This window comes from Galleria mellonella, unplaced genomic scaffold (genome assembly GCF_026898425.1).
Source record: "Galleria mellonella isolate WM207_F2 unplaced genomic scaffold, CSIRO_AGI_GalMel_v1 utg643, whole genome shotgun sequence".
Classification (NCBI taxonomy): domain Eukaryota; kingdom Metazoa; phylum Arthropoda; class Insecta; order Lepidoptera; family Pyralidae; genus Galleria; species Galleria mellonella.
Genome location: NW_026442135.1, coordinates 1 through 21673, shown reverse-complemented (window position 1 = coordinate 21673; position 21673 = coordinate 1). Strand labels below are relative to the sequence as shown.

Genomic DNA, 21673 nt, shown 5'->3' with positions numbered 1-21673 from the left:
TCAAAGCACTCCCCATGATAAATTCGGTAGAAGATGCACAGAGATGCAACATCTCTACGCAGTTTCAGTGAAATTTGATTTGAATTGAGAAACCGCCTTCTTATTTAATTCGGTTGAAAATTCTAATTAGAGAATGTCTGTCCATAGGAGATATTTAAGAAAAAATTATATGAGGAATATATTATAAGACTATAGAGGCCAAAACATTAAAAATTTTGTCAGTCTGTCTGTATGTTTCATCCGGCATTACGCAAAAACTAACGCATCAAATTGGATGCGATTTTTACAGTTTTTGTTTTTTCTAGTTAGGAAGACGAACGAGCAGTCGGCCCATCTGATAGGAAGTGGCTTTAAAATTTGCTATGTATTTTATTTTGATATGCCACCTTTTTTTTTTATACAACTTAGAATGACAAACAAGCTGACGGCCCACCTGATGGAAAGTAGTAACCGTCGCCTATAGACATAAGCAGTACCATGGACATAATAGAGTATACTGTTTCGCCCATGATACCCCCCATGCGTTGCCATTCCTGAGGACTCAGATGTTATTCCTCTGTACCCTGTAAATTCACATCATATCCCACCCTTCAAACCGAAACACAGCCATGCAAACACAACTGCTTCACGGTAGAAACACGAATGGGACAGAGGTACCCAAGCAATCGACTTTTGTACAAAGTCTCCCTCTGGAAGTGAACCATTTCATTGGTTTCTTTATTATTGAAATCCACGCGTACGAAGTTGTGGGTAAAACACTAAAAATATTATGTGAGTTTTTTTACGGCCCCACTTTAACATTTCGACCAATCATTATTAAATTTAATATACACATGCTATATGCGATGGAGAAAGACGGGAAAATCACCTTTTACCATCACCACAGCTCGGCGTCGACAGAGAATTTTTCTGCACGCACTTGAATCTAAATTTATTTATTTATTCATTAAAAATAATTACAACATTATGACAGCAAAAGTCAAGTTAAAGTTATAAACCTAGTATGCTAACATACAAAATTAGAATAAAAATTTAACCCGACTCCAGATATGTCTGAGCCGCTTCCAATATATTTGGCTAGCTACTACTAAAAATATTACAAATGGTGACGTATAGTGCGGTTTCAAAGAAATTTTCTCCCGCGAACGCTCAGTTTCCAGGGGAAAAGAGATTGTTAGTAATGGGGTCAAATAGCCCCATTACTAGCAATATACTCTGTTAGGTCATCCTCCACGCGGCTCTCCCTGGAAACCATCGTGACTAATTCTTATTGAATTCGTCAGGATGGACTAACTGACCTGCTTTCATACACACCAGTCATCTATCACTGGTGCCCCGCCAGTGTATACCGATAGCGCAGACGGGGTTACCATACCATTATGATCCATTAAAAAAAACGCTCAGACTGTGGAATGAGCTCCCTGCCGAGGTTTTCCCTAGAGACTACAGTATGGAGTTCTTCAAAAAGGATATATTAAGGTTTCTTCAGGGTCAGCGCCGTGCACGTGACATACCTAGTGTTGCAGGCGTCCATAGGCTACAGTGACCGTTTACCATCAAACGGGCTGTATGCTTGTTTGCCACCTTTATGGTATAAAAAAAATAAGGGAGACTTTGTACAAAAGTCGATTGCTTAGGTACCTCTGTTCCATTTGTGTTTCAACCGTGAAGCAGTGTGCCGTGTTTCGGTTTGAAGGGTGGGATATGGCGTGAATTTACTGGATACAGAGGAATAACACCTGAGTCCCCAGGAATGGCAACGCATGGAGGGTATCATGGACGAAACAGTATACTCTGTTATGTCCATGGTACTGCTCATGTCTATAGGCGACGGTTACCACTTTCCATCAGGTGGACCGTCAGCTTGTTTGCCATTCTAAGTTGTATAAAAAAAAAAGCTATTTTTGGTCTCAGTCAGTAAACATATCCCAGTCACGAGAAGTCGCCGGTTAAACATAGTACAATAAATCAAATGTCTCGCGGCTTCAGTGCTACACCCACTCATTCGTTACATTTTCAATTCACATAACACTGTAGTGTCATTGACATAAAATATGTAAATTGGCAATATAAAATGGATGAAATACTTGTACATTGAAAAGTTTAAAAGAAAGCTCTGTATTGGAATAAATGACAAAAGACGACTGTCTTCTGTTTGTTCCCGATTTTATACTATAAATCTTATACTTATACTATAAGTTATATACAAAAAAAATTTTGTCTTTTTTTATACAACTTAGAATGGCAAACAAGCTGACGGCCCACCTGATGGGAAGTGGTAACCGTCGCCTATAGACATGAGCAGTCCCATGGACATAACAGAGTATACTGTTTCGCCCATGATACACCCCATGCGATGTCATTCATGAGGACGAGTAAAATTTAAAAAAATATCTACAGGACCAATCGGAAAGTACATCCCTTCAGTTAGAAGAAGAATATTCCAAACCGGTATAGAACTGACGAAGTTATGAGGTAACATAAAGAAACATAATACAACCGAATTGGGGGGAAAGGGATTGTTAGTAATGGAGACTGAGAATCCCATTGCTAGCAATATACCCAACCAGGTCGACCTCCACGCGGTTTCCCCTGGAAACTATCATGGGTAATTCCTGATGAATTCATCATGATGGGCTAACTGGCCTGTTTTCATTCTCATCTATCACCCTTCACTGGTGCACCGCCAGCGTATCCCGTTAGCGCAGGCGGAGTTACCATACCATTTTCACCCATCAAAAAAAAATACAATCGAATTGATACCTTTCTTTCTTTTTAAATCTGTTAAAAAATAATAATAATCTCGATAATAATTCGTTAATTATTAACTGTAAAAGAACTGCGATAATCTAAAAAGAAAATTGTCAGCGAAATTAAGTAAACTCGTTTCTAAGTGTTCATAAGGCAAAGGCATAAAAAGCAAACAGCCAAATTTCAACGCACTAAATCTGTAAAGTGCAGTATAATGCAATTGGATGGAGGAAATGCTGGCAACACTGCATCTACTATTGTTAAAGGAAATAAAAGGTTTTAAGGCGTTGAAAACAAGATTGAATGTGCCATGTTCGTCTTGTTGATGTGTAGTGACACTACTGTGACTAGGAACTTGAGACTTGATATGTATCTGTCTCGTAAATATGTTAGACTAAGTATATGATCAATCTTTTGGTATTTGATACCACAGCGAACAAACTCTTATAATATAAACAGCATACGGTGTAACTATTACAAGTGGCAGCCAGTGATTGTTACTCTCTTGTTAACCTTGAAACTGCGTAAAAATGTTGCATCTCTGTGCATCTTCTACCGAATTTATCATGGGGAGTGCTCTGAAGAATTGTTCGGATTGATACCTGCTGCAGATTTTCACCACACAACAACTCGCCATAAACTAAAATTTCATCCCAACCATCTGGACGAGTGGCGGTCCTCCACCGTGCGTTTTTCAAGGCACTTTCTCCCACGCACAACCACTCTTTGGAATCAATTTCCAGCAGCAGTATTTCCGAACCGATACGACAACATAACCTTCAAGAAAAGAGCATATTCCTTTTTAAAGGTCGGCAGCACACCTGCAATGCCGTAGGTGTTGTGGGTGACCATGGGCGGCGGTAGTCACTTACCATCAGGTGAGCCGCATGCTCGTTTGCCCCCTGTGTTGTAAAAAAAAAAAAAAAACCTCCACACGCTTTCCATAGAAAGCATTATAACAAATTCGCCACTGTAAACCAATTGGCTTGACTTCAGCTTCATCTCTTCATTCCGTCATTATATACCATTAGCAAAAGAAGGTGCACCTCTTCGTCTTATTAAAAAAAAAAACCACTTCTTACGCCCTTATCCTTACGAACCTAGCCCAAGAGATGTTCCATGAACAGGATAGTGTATTTTTAATCGACTTAAAAAGCGAAGAAGGCTGCGATATAGTTTTTTTTTTTTGGTAAAGATATACTTTCAAATTGGCGTCTTAGAAATTTTATCAAAATCAATTGTATAGTTTTTAATTCAATATTTTAACTTGGTTTTGTTACGATTTAAGTTTTTTTTTTTCGTATAAAAAATAATCCAAAAATACGTAATGTCTATATCTATTGTCTATTAATTAAACTATCGGCTTATTTACTAATTCCAGTAGTTACAAAAACCCTACATGATATATTATAACCAAACACTTTCGATAACATTTTTATAATGAGAATAGGAGTATCGGCCCCATTGCTAGGAGTATGCCGTATCAAATAGACTTCAATGCGGTCGCTCCTGAAGACCAGCGTGGTTAATCCTTGATCAATCTATCACGACGTTACAACTGATCAGACTAACTGACTTAATTATGCCTAACTTTTGCTCCGCGATAAAAAAGAATTGTAGTTAATAGATATATAGACATTTGTTAATGTTACAAACAGATTTCTAAGAAGAAACGCATCATGATTAAAAAAAATACTTTGACTTTTATTCGAACGACTTATCAACTTAAGCGATATACCATATATGTGAATCGATCAATAATTTTATGCGTAAATAACATACATATAATGTGAAGGTAACATACAATTTGATTCTCTATCATCAACTTTAAAAGTAAACAAAATATATCAATAATCAATACCACTTTCCATCAGGTGGACCATCAGCTTGTTTGCCATTCTAAGTTGTATAAAAAAAAAATTGTACAATTTTTACCCAAATTGTGATACAGAACAAATTTAATTATTGTAGCGACCAACTCCCCAGTTTTAGTGGTCTGACACGTACTGTAGAGCCAATAAACCAGTTTTACAGTAGAAACCATTGTGCTCGCGTATAGAGCTTCATACGCTCCCAGGGGTCTATAAAACTTCAAATTAGATAAAATGTTGAAGTCCACTGCTGACTATGTATGTTTTCTTAATAAGTGAAATAAATATACCCACAAACGGGAAGGGATTATCAGTAATACGGACTACCAGTCCCGTTGCTGGTAATATACCCTGTCGGGTCGACCTCCACGTGGTCCCCCTGGAAGTCATCATGCATTCAGTTCAGTAAATTATGCGTGAAAGAGTGATAAACATCTATCCATCCATCCTTACAAACTTTCGCTTTATAATATTAATAGGATTATTTGGAGATGTAACTATTATTATTACTCGAGGATGGAATGGAATATTAAAGCGCTAAATTGACCAAGGCGCTTAACTCTTTACTCATAACTGAAAGCGCCGCTTTTGTTCCTGGGTGGGTATTAGACAATTCTAGTGTGGGCACGACCCACTCGATCTCTCATAAATACGCCTATGATTTACAAGTAAATTCTGTTTGAATCCACTGAAATTTATTTGAAATCATAGCAAATAAAAATGGCATTTCAGTTGCCGTAAAATTAAAATAGGTACAACACGGGAATAAATCCTATGGACTGCAAAAAAATAATGAAAATCGATTCAGAATTATTGAAGGAATCGCGTAATACGAGGTCTGTCCGGAAAGTTCGTATAAAAGTGTTCTGGAATGCGAGAAAGAGGAGTGGGGAGGCCAGGTAAGCGCAGGACCCCTTCCTTATGTCCCTAACAATAAAATTAAAAAAGAGTGGAAGACATCCGGGGAACCACGAACAAAAAAATCAAGAAAATCCCGCTCAAATAGGTACAACCATCAAGAATTCGTCCCTCCAGATTGTTTTCGATGTGGAAAAACTACGTCGATGTGCTCAATAAATCTCGTGTGGCATTCGTCCAGACGCGAGAGGGGCGTGGATTCTTCACCACGACAATGCCCCTGCCCAAAAAAATGAAAATCCAAATTGGTACTTCGGGGGCGGCATTTGGGGGACATAAATGAGATAAAAAAAGCTACGACGATTCAGAATTATTGAAGGAATGTCACAGGGGGAGCGTAATAATTGTAAAATAAAATTTTTAAAAAACTTTTATACGTCACAAAAAATTCAGATGAATTCAGAACAAAAAATGCATTTTTTGAAAATTGCTTAAAAGTAGTAAAAAAAATTGAATTATTACTATATTGATAGCAAGGAGATCTTTAATTAAATAAGAAAAACAACATTTTAAAATTAACTTTTTATTATCCGTTAACCTTCGAGTCTAACATCAAAACTGAGGTAGATTTTGCTTTCTCACTGTATTGGGTTGACTGGAAGAGATCTCTGTCAGAGATAAGTCCAAGTATTTATAAATATTATGAGCAAGGCTCACAATATTTATAAATACATTATTTTATATGTAACTTACAAGTGCAATAAAGAATATATTATATATTTGTTCAGAGCGTATGACACATATAAGAATGAAAAAAAAATTATAAATGTCATAAAGTTTAACCTTTAAATGTTTTATTTTAATTAATAATAAGAACTTTTAATTCGTCACAAAAGATTTAAAATGGTCCACTTTAGGCGATTATTGATAGAAGCCTTATAACCATTTCTTAACCATTTATAATCTAACTCCCTTATTCATAAGAACGTTCAAACCTCTCATAAACCATTTTAGCTATTTTATTGTTTTGTTTCGTTCTTTTTTACTAAAATTCCAATTTGAATGAAAGTGACTAAACAGTGTAATAATTGAAATAGGTTTTTAGCAGATTTTAGTTTTTATAAATAAGGGAATAAGCATTAATATTACAATGTAAACGGAATTGTTTATGATTCTAAAAGCATCCAAAATGGCGGTGTTCAAAATGAACCTCTTTAGATACGAGTAAATTATATTTTTTTTATAAAAAAGAAAATTGAAAACAAATAAATTATAACAAGATATAGAATGCATCACGTCAACAGACTGCATTTTTATTTATAAAATTAATATGATATTTAAATAATAATATATAATAAAAAGAAATAGCATATTTCTAAACAGGCGGGAAAATATAGTTTTTAATTCATATTCTCGCCCCTCGCCATAGACTAAAGGAGAAATAAAGTTTGTTTGCATTATGACACAGTAGCGCCTCTGTCGGAATAAAATGGCAAGAAGCGCTTCTTTTTTAACGCCATAATTCGAGCACTGATTGTGACACTCAACGGAGGTATATTACGATAATTCATTGGATTATGTAAATGTCCATAATACGACTCAGCTTCGGATTTCAATTTTGTAACAGTCATTTTCCTTGTTTCCAACAGATTCCAATCTAGTTCGTTGTCGAGATATCTTTTAAACGGGTCTGCAAGAAAACGTTGGAAACCTTTGAAAATTCAATAAAACGCTCCCTATATTTATATCTTGACTAAAATCTTTTCTTTATAGTCATTGTCATCATATCGGTCGTCAACTGTCAGTTACCATGCTTGGCAAGCGGGTTTTTTTTTTTTGATGGGTGAAAATGGTATGGTAACCCCGCCTGCGCTAACGGGATACGCTGGCGGGGCACCAGTGAAGGGTGATAGATGAGAATGAAAACAGGCCAGTTAGCTCATCGTGATGAATTCATCAGGACTTAACCATGATAGTTTCCAGGGAGAACCGCGAGGAGGTCGACATGGTTGGGTATATTGCTAGCAATGAGATTCTCAGTCTTCATTACTAACAATCCGTTTCCCCCCTGGCAGGCGAGTTGGCAACCGCAGTTAGGCTTTTAGTTTTCGAATTTTTAAGCGACTTTAAACAGGAGGAAGTCTTCGATTTAAATTTTTTCATTTGTGAATACTGTAGGTATATGCGATATCTTGTCCAATTCTGAACGGATTTTGATAAATCATTTTGGATTTGTTTGTTTATTTGTAAATGGACAAAGTCAAAAAGAATTTTATTTTATTTTTATTTTAATATTACATCTTATATCTGTAGAATAATTAAAAATATTATATTTATACCATACATTAGCCAATTATAGAGCTCCAATTTATATACCAGACAATGTAATGTTTAATTTTGGAAGGTAAATTAAATTAAATAGAAAAAAAACTATTCTATTGAGATACTTATTTGAAATGTTGCATCACCATCATTCAATCGATTTTAAAATTATCAGCAAATAATATAGGTTATATATTATTTTCAACAATTCTATCTATTCATGCTTAACTATCCCGGATCACTAGTATGATATTTTATAAATAATTAAAAAAAAAACTAAATTTTGTCACTATTAAAACCGCCATTTTTTGCGTTGTAAAATCATAAAGTATTTTCAATTGTCTTCAAAAAGAAGAAGGTACTCAATTCGTTTATTTTTTTATATTTGTTACCTCCTAACTCGCATCAGTTATAAACCGATTTGGATATTTTTTTTTTTATGTAAGAGAATATACTTATAGATTGATCCCATAGAAACGTTACCAAAATCGGTTCAATAGTTTAGTTGTTTTTAAATAAAATAACTAGTTTTGCCACAATTCAAGTCGGTTTTTTTATAGCTCACAATCCTATTATGAACTAGACTGACCTGTAAAATATTGTATTGCCCCTACCGTCACAATTTTTATATGCAATTTAGAATAGCAAACAAGCTGACGTCCCAACTGATGGAAAGTGATAACCGCCGCCTATAGACATGAGCAGTACCATGGAGTACAGAGTATACTGTTTCGTCCATGATACCCCCCATGCGTTGACATTCCTGGGAACTCAGGTGTTATTCCTCTGTACCCTATAAATTCACTGCCATATCCCACCCTTCAAACTGAAACACAGCCATACAAACACAACTACTTCACGGTTGAAACACGATTGAGACAGAGGTGCCCAAGCAAACGACTTTTGTACAAAGTCTCCCTTTGGTGTTACTTATATGTATAATAGTTATTCTATGTTTATATATATATATATATATATATATATATATATATATATATATATATATATATATATATATATATGTGTGTGTGTAATTTTATTTATCATACTACTTTTTCTGCACCATATATGTTATGCTTTATATACAAACCCTATAGATACTTTCTGAAACTTGACTTGACTAAGAGAGATCCCTTTAAGGGATAAGTCCATCTGTGTACATTTTTATTATAACCTAATATATATAAGTAAATGTACAAAAGCATCTAAATAAATAAATACCAGGTCGATATTTTCTTAACGGAATAAATACTATTCAACTGCTAAGTTGAAGCAAACAATACAAAATTTCATTAAAATCGGATGAGCTTTCTTGAAGGTTACGTCGGATGTCCACTGCTGAACATAGGCCTTCCCCAGAAGAGGAATTTTGCCATTAGTTGCCACGCTTGTCAAACGGAATGGCAACAGCAGTGAGGCTTTGGAGATGTTTTAATAAGGACGCTGCAGCCTACCCCTCGCTTCCTTTAGTCGCCTCTTACGACACCCACTTGTTTAATCAAGATTCTACTGTACGTATGAAATTTTCACTTACCACCTCGTATCCGCAGACTGTTTCCACAGATTGTCAACACGACCGTTTCCGTCTGAGGCGCTTCATATGGTATCGCTTGGTACTGCTTGTGCTTTGTTGAGGTTGCAACTCCTGTGGTCATAATGGGCATTGTATCCGTCGCCTATAGACATGAGCTGTACCATGGACATAACAGAGTATACTGTTTCGCCCATGATACCCCCCATGCGTTGCCATTCCCGAGGACTCAGGTGTTATTCCTCTGTACCCAGTAAATTCACGCCATATCCCACCCTTCAAACCGAAACACAGCCATACAAACACAACTGCTCCACGGTAGAAACACGAATGGGACAGAGGTACCCAAGCAATCGACTTTTGTACAAAGTCTCCCTCTGGTAAAATTGGTAAAATTTTAAAAATTGGTTTACAACTGAGTTAAGAAATAATAAACTTAAAATAATAAGACCGAATTGAGGACCTCCTTTTTTAGGGAAAACCGCGCAAAGCCAGGGCCAATCGCTAGTTCAGAATGAATGTTATATTATAAACAATAACTGTAAATATAGTAAAAATACGACTTCCAAAATAAAAAAAGACTTGTATAAAAGAACCTAAGTTCAAATTATAACCAATAGTTAAAGGATCACCGTTGATAAATATTATTAGTTTCATAATAGCCGTAATATATTCGACCTGACGCTCCTGGGAATCGAATTTGCTGCCCTCCGTATGTAAGGGGGCTCACAAGTTGCCCCTTGGAGAGAATTTAGAGGGAAAAATATTGTGAGACTTCTAAAGTATGTTCCGACGACGTTTAGGACATTGAGGTAGAAATGGTTTGGAGTAAGCATTGGACAAGCGAGCTGAAGTGGCAATGGGCTGGTCACATAGCCTGAAAAATCGACAACTAATGGGGAATAAAGGCTCTTGAGTGGCGACCGCATACGGGTAAACGCAGTGTGGGACGACCCCCCACTAGAAGGAGTGGCAACCTGAAATGCATTGCAGGGAATCAGTGGATGCAGGTGGCTCAGGACCGTTCTTTTGGCAGTCTATGGGGAGGCTTATGTCCAGCAGTAGACGGATAATGGCTGGAATGATGATGATGATGAAGTATTGTGTGGTTGGAGATAAAATACCTATATATATATATATATATATATATATATATATATATATATATATATATATATATATATAAATAAAAACCAGAGATTTAATTTTTTATATGTGTATTTGTAATGAATAAACTCAGAAACGACTCAACCGATTGTAAGAATTCTTTCACTTGTACAAAGCTACGTCAGCAGCAAACAATATAGGCTGTATATTATTTAAAAAAAAAAAAATAGAGAACCCTACGAAAAATTTAGTATAATAATCTAAAATTGTTGTCTAAATAGCTAAGTATGGTTTCGGCATAGAACATGCTACTTGCCCTTCCTTTGCTGTGGGTGTCATAAGAGGCGACTAAGAGAATTTATGGTCGAGGGATGGACAGCAGTGTCCCTCTTAAAACATCTCTAAAAGCCTAACCGCGCTTGCCAACACGCCTGCCAAGCGTGGCAACTACTGGCAAAATTCCCTTTATGGGAAAGGCTTATGTCCAGCAGTTAACGGCTGATATGATGAACGTAAAGTAAATTAATATAAAATACTAATTCATCTTTCTACCTATGTACCAATGCGAAACCAGGGCGGATCACTAGTTACATATATAATAGTCTAGCTGAGGCTCTAGACTTCTTCTGCAAAGAACTAAGTTTTATATCTCTTACTTGCAGAATGACCGATTTCCTGTACAAACTTTAATCCTCTGCAAATTTTATTTTCACAACAAAAAGTAACTTATGTCCTTTTCCTAGGTCCAATCTATCTCTATACTAAAGCTCATTAAAATCGGTTTAGTGGTTTAGACGTGAAAAGGCAACACAGAGACAGAGAGAGTAATGCGAAAGTACCGCATTTAGACTTGTATCTACAAGTGTTTATATTCGTATTTTGCTTCATATTTTTTTTTTTATACAATTTAGAATGGCAAACAAGCTGACGGCCCACCTGATGGAAAGTGGTAACCGTCACCTATAGACATGAGCAGTAGCATAGACATAACAGAGTATACTGTTTCGCCCATGATACCCCCCATGCGTTGCCATTCCTGAGGAATCTGGTGTTATTCCTCTGTACCCACCCTTCCCATCCTTCAAACCGAAACAGCTATGCAAACACAACTGCTTCACGGTAAAAACACGAATGGGACAGATGTACCCAAGCAATCGACTTTTGTACGAAGTCTCCCTTTGGTAAATTTTGTATTTTGTCATCATAATCATATTAGCCTTTAACTGTCCACTACTGGACATAGGCTTCCCATAAAAGAAAGAACGGAGTTATGAGGTAACAAACATAAAAAATACAACCTTATTTTCTTCTTTTTAAAGTTGAAAATACATGTACAAAAAATACAATACAAATACTATATACATATGTATATTAAGATACTAACTATTCCCGTGGCTTCGTCTGCGTTATTCCATTATTTACATTTTAGGACTATTCGTAGCTCAACGGTACTGTTGGTAGTCAACAGTTCTCTGGGGACGAGTTCGTAGTTCGTACCCGAATTTGGAATAGATGCATCGAACACCAGTCTTGTAGATACACGGTCGGATTGTAAAAGATAATCGCCGTCATTTCATTTGACGGCGACTGTGGGAATGATCCTTAGGATATTCCTGCTCTAATCCCAATTATTTGGGGTCCGCGTAATATGTTTTCATTCAATGAACCTTAGGATATTATGAAACTTTATTACAGTTACTAGCTTTTAACCGCGACTTCGTGGTGGAAAGGGATTGTTAGTAATGAGGTCTAACTGACCCATTGCCAGCAATACATCCTATCAGGTCGACCTCCACGTGGTTCCCTCTGAAAACCATCATGGTTTATTCCAGTGGAATTTATCAGGATGTGCTAACTGACCTGCTTTCATCGTCACCTATCATCCCTCACTGGTGCCCCGCCAGCGTATACCGTTAGCGCAGGCGGGATTACATTATTCATTATCATCCATTAAAAAAACATCCCCTATTGAGAGGATTTTGCCAACAGTTGCCACGTTTGGCAAGCGTGTCGGCCCAATAGTATCAGTATGAAATAGGATAATTATAAAGAGAAATACCCACACTAATGTTCTTCTTGACAATAATAGCGACCCCGCCGCCGCGGCCGGGTTTTGCCCCCGGCGGCCGGGGTACACGCCCCACCAAGCACCTGTCTTGTGAGCAATGTGGCTTCGGATACTCGTAATCATCATCACCTTCTGATGCTGTTCAGGACATGGTTCAGAAATAATTATTGAATACTGTTCCATTCAGGTTTCTGTCGCCAAGCTGCTCTACATGCATAGCTGCTTGTGTATTTGAAGGATGGGTACATCATCATTTCAGGCTGCATCCGCTGCTGGATATAGGCCACCCCAATGCCTTTGAGTACATACGATCTTCTGCTTTTTGCACTGAAGGCCACCTATTATTGGTCCTAATGCATAACTGCAGAGATGTATGGAAACTCCCTGCCCTCTGGCGTGAACGCCGCGCAACAGTAGAGTATTTTTGCATGGGAGATTAACACACCGAGCTACACTATTTTCTAAAAATTGGTGCAAATATTCGCGAAGCATTGTTTTTTTAATGGATGACAATGGAATGGTAATCCCGCATGTGCCATCGGTATAGGCTGAAAGAACACCAATGAGAGATGATAGGTGAGGATGACAAGACATTTTTTGTACCACTGAGGTGACAAACAAGCATACGGCCCACCTGATGGTAAGTGGTTACCGTAACCTATGAACACCTGCAATATCAGAGGTATTACGCGCGCGTTGAAATTCAACGATAACAACTTGGAGGTCGACTTGATGGGGTATATTGATAGCAATGGGGACTAAGATCCCCATTACTAACAATCCCTTCCCTCCTAAAATATCATAGTTCTATTTGGGGTAAATCTAGAGATATTATATTATTTTATTAATTTTCTATACGCGTACACGTAAATACTAAAAAATAGGCATGGTTAATGCACCTTTCGGGAGCCCAGAACCGGTGATCTTAGTATGAGAATAAGTAAACGATGATAGGTTTCCACCGAAATCCCTTTGTATAACACGCACCTATGTAGATATATTAATGTAAAATGTATCAATATTAAGGAGAAAATCATAAATTATATTGTTATGCAATTGAAATGAACTTACAATCTCTCTCTCTCTCCTTATCTTTCTTCAATATGCCCGGCAGCTTATACCTAACTCTCTGGTTACTTCTGCTTCCACTACGGCTGTCGGAGTCGTCCCTTTCAGACTTGGAATGTAGTTTACACTTCCTTTTTTTTACATTCCCATTTACGCACTTGAAAATTCTAAAATGTTTTATTGATATTTCTTTAATTTATATTTAAATAGATGGTCTTTCTACAAACGTTTTGTACGTAACACGTATATGTACGTAAAGTATAAATGAATAATAATAAAAAAATATTATTTATTTAATATAAATCGAAATTATTGTATGACAAATCTATTTAAAAACGAACAATTATACTGTTTCACGGTAGAAACACGAATGGGACAGAGGTGCCCAAGCAAACGACTTTTGTACAAAGTCTCCCTCTCGTAATCTGACACTTCCCTACGGTTGATTGGGAGAGAATGCTTTTAGCATTAAGACCACTATGTATACATATATGTACTAATGAATTAATAAATAAATAACTTAATTGTATTTTTATTACACAATATACCTAATTAAAGATTGTGTCCCACAAACAAAAAAACACTTCATTTATGGGAAAACCATTTATTCTCATTTAAAAAATAAATTATTGTAACGATTTTGTTAAAAATTTCTATGTCGCCAATCTGTATGTGCATATATATTTTCGGATAAAAAAATAATTTACTAAATCGGTTTACAATGGACGGAGTTATGAGGTAATAAATACAAAAAAATACAATTGACTTGAGACCCTCCGTATTTTGATGTCGGTTGAAAAATAATGTTTCTGTCTGTCTGTCTGTTTGTATATTATTATTGATAATTGCAATAACTTACGAAAACTTTTTCTTCTTTTTATTATTGTCCGTAGAACTATTCGTGTCATCCGTTTCGTCAGATTCTGTGTATAAATATGGCAGTTTACCCATTTTTCTTAAATTTATCAATTATTAATTTCAAATTAAGTATTTGAGGTATTCAATTTGCTGATTTTATTGTTAAGTTGATTTGTCTTTTTACATTTTGTTCGGTATTTTTTTTTTGTAATAAATAAATTTTGGGATACGAGCACTACATTTTTTTTTGTTCATTGTTATTTTGTAAGTGTACGAATGACAGTCTGTTTTAATTTTGTCTATGGTTAATACCATTAAAAAGGTATTATGCTCATTAATGCTGATTTTCACCACCGTACAACCGCCACAAACTAAAGTTTCATCCCAATCATCTGGACGAGTGGCGGTCTTCAACCGTGCGTTTTTCAAGGCACTTTCTTCCACGCACAACAATTCTTTGGAATCAACTTCCAGCAGCAGTATTTACGAACCGATACGACAACATAACCTTCAAGAAAAGAGTATATTCCTTTTTAAAAGGCCGGCAGCACACCTGCAATGCCGCTGGTGTTGTGGGTGATCATGGGTGGCGGTAGTCACTTACCATCAGGTGAGCCGAATGCTCGTTTGCCCCCTGTGTTGTAAAAAAAATACTCTTAAATCTTTTTTTTAATGGGTGTTAATGGAACGATAATCCCTTATATGCCTGCGCTATCGGTATACGCTGGCGGGGCACCAGTGAGAAATGATAGGTGAGGATGAAAGCAGGTCAGTTAGCCCATCGTGACGAATTCAACTAGAATTTCAGCCGTTAACTGTCCACTGCTGAACATAAGCCTTCCCCATAAGGGGAGTTTTGTCAATTGTTGCTACATTTGGCAGACGGGTTGGCAACCGCAGCTAGACTTTTAGAGATGTTTTAAGAGGTACGCTGCTGCCCATCCCTCGCCGTCAATTAGTCGACTCTTACGACACCCACGGAAAGGGAGGGGTGGCCCATTCTATGCCGGGACCATAGCGAATACCCTTAAATGACATTAGGTATATAATAAACTTATGGTATCATAGATTAAGAATAGTGACATTAGACATTACCACTTCGCGTTGCTGACACACATTTTAATACATATTTAAATATTATCACGACTTAACGCGATAAAAATTTGTGTTCGCGACATTATTTGTATATATCGTAATTTATAGTTGTTAAGTCCCTAGTTAATCGTTTCTGTATTCTGTTATTTTATATAGATTTACATAGATTTAAGATAGTGTAAGTTAAATAAAGTATTCCTTTGCGTGTTGTCGTTATTACCTACGAATAGAAATTGTAACAATAAATAGAATTAAGAAATTGTAAATTGAAATAAAATAAATAAATAGACGCTATAGAGTACCGATCTGAAGAGACACGCGTCTCGTTCATTTTCGCCCGTCCCGTCCACAGATCGCTATCGCGAGTTGGAAACGTTATCGTGCGAGCGGGCGGGTATAAAGATAGGCCGCCTCCCGTCGAGCGGCATTCTCAGCAAGCAGTCGCAGCGTCAGCACCAGTGAAGAAGACTTATCGCAGCAGCAGACCCACTTCATCGTCGCGGCGTGTGCGCCACCGCAAGCTCCGAGTGCATCACCGCGCCAGCGCCACTGAACAACCGTCGTGGCAGAGACACCGCGTGCACCAGCGTGTGCGCCACCACTCGACGAGCTACGAGCCCTCGCCACTCAACTCTGCGTGACCGTCGCCTTTCACCGCCGTCGCACCGCTCGGACCCTCAATAGCCAGCGCCAAAAGAAGACGTTGTCTGGTGCGTTTGTTGTTGCAAACGTACCGGGCAACGGCCGGCTGCCACATAGGACAGCTGAGACAAGCCAACACCTAGTTCGACGTCCATCTGGGGACTGGCCCCCCCCAAGAAGCAAGGATCGCGGAAGACTGCTTCCAAGAGCCGTACACACGGCGTCTACAAGCTGAACCAGATGAAGCTGAAGCATAAGTGCTAAGTAGTTTGTTTGTGAAAGTGATGCCGAGCCCGGCCAGACGGCCGGATGAAAAAGGCCCTTTTCAGGGCCACAGTGTTCCATCATCGCAGGGGGGGGGACCTACCACCGCTGCTCCCCTCCCCGCGCGCGCCCGTGCGCAGCGCCCGCGATCAGCGATCTCCCCCCCGCGGGGGAGAGAGCGCTCCCGCTCGCGCGCCGCGCATCGCACCACTGAGACACCGAGCGTCTCCCGCGCCGAACCAGCCGCGCCGATCCGCGGCCACGCGAGTGACACCACCTCTCGCGCCGGTTTGGGCGACGCCGATGCCCAGCGCGCCTCGCAGGCCGCGCCCGCCGCGAATCGGTCTCAGTCTCATAAAACCAGTCCCGGAGCCATGCTCCCGCAAGAATCACCACATCCATCGCGATCAGTGCCAGTGCCAGTGCCAGTGTCTTCGATGAAACTCACCAGTGCCATCCACGCCGCCCACTCTTCTTCAACCGAAATACTGATGTCTCCAGCGTCGCCGACTGAAGAAGCCTACACGGGGGCAGGCGTTTTGTCCTCGGGTGTTCGGCCCATGCCTGTGCCGGGAGCGGCGAGACTCTCCCAGTTGCCGAGCGGAGGTACGCGGGCTAGCCTTTCACCAAGATCAACTTTGGAATGCGATTCCTTGATCTTGGGGCAAGTGCTGGCCACGGACCTTCTCTCACAAGGCATGAAGGAGAGGATCGCCGCTCTGGTCGGGGATGAAGCTGCCCGCCTCGAGGACCAGCCAACGCCCCCTATAGAGGAAATGGAGCTGGCCAGGAGTATCTCGGAGCAGTTCGTCGTAACGAGACCGGCGCGACGACCCAGAAGTCCTGAGGATACAGAGGAGGGACACAAGCGTCCCTGTCAGGAATCGTCGCCGCCATTACAGCAGACTCCCATGCCACAGAGAGACCCTCGGCTACGGCATAGGACAGCCGAAGCTGCAAACACAGTCCCGCTACCAGCAACATATGCCAGCGTAGCCAAGGCGCCAGCTCCACCTCCTGGAACGATGGCACCTCCAACAACAAGGACGACGACATCAGGCGCCGCACAAACCCCTCTTGCGGCCAAAAAGAACAGAATCCCTCCGCTCATAGTGGAACACTTGCCTAATTGGGTCCAGCATTTCAAGCACCTTAAGGCAACACTCAATTTCGCCCCGAACGCTCGCCCGTATGGGAAGGGGGTGAGATTCTCACCGAAGTCGGAGGAGGAATATCGTACCATCCAGAGATACCTCTCCGACTTAGAAAAGAAGGAGAAAATCAGCTGGTTCTCCTACCAGCTACCAGCTGAGAAAAGCCTTAAGGTGGCTATCCGCGGCATTCCAGCGGACACACCGATTGATGAGATCGCAGAAGCCATGACGGAGCTTGGATACGAGTGCGAATACATCAGGCAGATCAAAGCCCGTCAGGGCCGTCCAGGCTGCATATTTTTCGCCCAGATAAAGCGCACTCCTGGCATCACTCCCGGCATATACGAAGTCAGCGAGTTGCTGTGTATGCCGGGAATCAAAATTGAAGCATGGCGGGGGAAGAAAGGCCCGGCTCAATGCCACCGATGCCAAAGCTTCCGCCATTCATCATACGGATGCCATAGGAAACTCGCGTGTGTCCGCTGCGGAGAGGAGCACACGGCCAGGGAATGCCCGAGGCCCAGGGAAGAACCACCCACGTGTGCAAACTGCGGGGACCAGCACACAGCCAACAGCACCGCCTGCCCGGTGTACAAAAGAGAATCCCGTGCCAAGAAGGCCGGCACGGCGGTGCTCACGAGTAACTCGAGAAACAGAAGCGCTCCAAGGGACAGCAGCCGCTCGGTCCCTGCAGCCGCCAGCCAGGGCAGTCTAATGGCCCCGGCAAACCCAGCCACTGAGCGGAGAACAGCAGAACCAACAGCCCCCAAGAAAAACCGCAAGAGGGGTAAGGGGAAGAAGGTGAAGAAATCCCCAGACACTGGCACCGGCAACAAAATAGTGGCCAAACACACGACGCATCCGCCTGCAGTCGCCGCCCCTCAACCACTAGAAGCACCCACCACCACCTCTACGGTGCACAAACCGATGACGAGCAAGGGGAAGAAGGCGAAGCAACCCGCCCAGGATAATACCCCCATCAGTACAGGAAACCTCCTAAAAACCATGATAGGTATCCTGATGGAGGTACTCCTTGCGGTACAGTCCGGCGCAGACCCTCTGCCGGCCATCACCGCGGGTCTAGTGAGACTGACACAAACACAATGTGTACAAGAATAGTCCACTGGAACGCGGAGGGCGTCCGCCACAAAAAGGCACTGCTAAGACTGCTGCTAGTGGAGTATAACGTCGACGTTTGTCTCATATCTGAGACGCAACTTGGGGCCGTCGACAAACTCCACATCCCGGGATACTATGTATATCGCAAAGACGAGGTCACGGACAGCCACAAGGCATATCGCGGGTTGGCTGTAATAATCCGGAGGAACATTGCCCACCAGCCACTCCCCCAAGTGCAACTCAACACGCTGTATGCACTCGGGGTCGAGCTAAACATTGCAGGGAGTCCCACCCGTGTGTTTGCAACGTACAAACCACCGGGAAGCAGAATCGTATCGGCTGATGTCGAGGCCATATTCGACTCGCCGATACCCACTATCATGGCAGGAGACCTAAACTGCAAGCACACGGCGTGGAATTCAAACCATGACACCGCTGAAGGTAAAAGACTCCTGAGGATAGTCGAGAGAATGGATATCACCGTCCAAGGACCTGAGGTTCCAACTCACTATCCTCACGACCCCACAAGGACCCCTGACGTCTTAGACATCGCACTCTTCAGGGGCCTAAACAGCCAACCGACGCAGGAAGTCCTCCTAGAGGACATCCGGTCCGATCACTTACCAGTATGCATGGATATCCCGGAAACCCCAACGATCCGAACGCCGTTGGCCCCTCGCCGCCGGACCGACTGGGAACAATTCGAGGACTCGATGCAAAGAAACACACCCACCGCCACCATTACAACTCCTACTGATGTGGAAGAACTCGCCAAGCGTCTGACAGTCTCTATGCAGAACGCCCTGAAAGACGCGGCTCAACCCGGCCCGGTCCGCAAGAACTTCGACGGGATCCCGGCCGCGACACGCAGAAAACTGGCGCAGAAACGCCGACTGCGTAGGGACTGGCAGTCGTCAAGATGCCCATTACTCAAGGCGAGAGTAAATAAACTGACGGCCGAAATTAAAAAAGACATCGAGTCCTACAGGAAAGAAAGTTGGGAGCGTATGATGGAAGACGCTGGCGACGACTGGAACAACATCCATCGCCTGTGTCGCCGGCTGACCAAAGCCCAACCCCCAGTCCGTCCACTACTGGCGAGCGACGGGACTCCGAGGTACAGCGCAGCAGACCGCGCAGAGATCCTTGCCGACCACCTTGAACGCCAGTTTCAGCCCAACCCCGCAGAGGACCACGAACATGCTGCCATGGTAGATAACTTCGTAACAAACTACCTATCATCCTTGCTACCACCCCACGAGGACCCCATAGTTTTCACGCCGGGACAAGTGCAGCGTGAAATCAGAAAGACGAAGCCTCGGAAAGCCCCAGGCAGCGACAATATCACGAATATGGCACTTCATCACCTGCCGCGACGCACCATAGCGACACTGACGCACCTCTTCAACGGTATTGTTCGCACAGGGCATTTCCCAGACCAATGGAAGATAGGCAAAGTCATCACGCTGCCTAAGCCCGGTAAGAACGTATTGAAGCCAGAGTCCTACCGGCCAATCACGTTACTGCAGCATGTTTCGAAAATATTCGAAAGGCTCGTCCTCAGGCACATGATGCCACACATCACGCCGAGACCGGAGCAATTCGGGTTTAGGGCTGAACACTCGACAACACTGCAGCTGTCCAGGACGTTGCACGCCGTAACAGTCGCTCTCAACAAGAAGGAGACAGCGGCAGCGGTATTCCTGGACATAGAAAAGGCGTTCGACAGGGTATGGCACAACGGTCTGCTGTACAAGTTGGCCACCCAGACGGACATGCCAAGAAGGTTAATCCAAGTGGTGGCCTCCTTCCTGAAGAACAGGAGATTCATGGTGACGGTCGAGCAAACCTGTTCGGGTGAGCGTCCGATCCGCGCAGGTGTTCCACAAGGAAGCTGCCTATCGCCGGCACTATACGCACAGTTCACCGACGACATACCTACCACCCACCAAACCACCTTGGCGCTGTATGCAGACGATGCAGCTTACATCGCGTCGTCCATCACCGCATCGCATGCAGCAACAAAGATACAGAGACTCCTGGACACACTACCCCAATGGCTGAAGAAATGGCGATTATCGGTGAACGTGCGTAAAACGCAGGCGATCCTCTTCGGCCGGAAGCAACACCCTGAAAAATTACACCTGTGCGACTCCCCGATCGAGTGGTCCGCCACCGTCACCTACCTCGGAGTGGTCATAGATCGAAGGCTCACTTTCGGCGCTCATACAAACGCGGTGTGCAATAAGGCGAGAGTTGCCAGGCACCTCCTGCGTCCAGCGCTCCAAGGAAACCTCCCTCTCGGGGTGAAGACAACAATTTATAAAACATACATCAGACCACGGCTGACCTATGCTGCGCCGGCGTGGTACCCCAATCTAAGTCGGTTCAACAAGAAAAAGCTGCAAGCTCAACAAAACCTCTCACTGCGTACCATCACCGGCGCACATAGGTACGTGAGGAACACCACACTCGAGAGGGACCTCAAGATGCCCACCTTGGACGCGGTTATAGAGAACCTGGCCACCAGGATGTTCGCGCGCGTAGACGCTTCATCATGGGACCACCTCAAAGGTCTGGCCCCGCTACATGCGCGGCCGCCGGACTCAAGACCCTACGCGCGTGAACTCATAGCCAGCACGCACGCATCAGATAACGAAGCTGACGCTTAGCACACAGAGCCGTTGGGCTCACTCGCACGCTGGCAGCTTGCTGGGCCTCCCCCTACGGGGTCTCACTCGGCAGGCGAAGACCGCGCAGAGCGAGCCCGCATCGGCATGCTAAGCGCCACCAAGCCGTCAGTCATACACACACACCCACTAACATATAAAGAAGCCTTCGATCTGCAGCAGCAGCAACCTGAAGACCCGGACATCTTTATGCCCGGCGTGTGCTACCACTAGAGGGGAGTTAGGGCTCCGGACTGGTTTTCCCATCCTCCCGCAAGGGGATGCGCGACATCGCG

At 42.2% G+C, this 21673-nt stretch overlaps 1 protein-coding gene across 1 annotated transcript; it reads right to left on the bottom strand.

Annotated features, from left to right (window-relative positions):
- Positions 1-7078: 7078 nt before the first annotated feature.
- Positions 7079-14805, bottom strand: LOC113511134 (uncharacterized). The gene is made up of 5 exons (XM_052900345.1): positions 14436-14805; positions 13580-13743; positions 12504-12646; positions 9337-9447; positions 7079-7170 (listed from the first exon to the last, which is right to left on the bottom strand). The coding sequence occupies exons 1-4, from the start codon at positions 14525-14527 to the stop codon at positions 9370-9372; spliced, it is 477 nt and encodes a 158-aa protein (XP_052756305.1). The 5' UTR covers positions 14528-14805; the 3' UTR covers positions 7079-7170; positions 9337-9369.
- Between the last annotated feature and the right edge of the window lie 6868 nt (positions 14806-21673).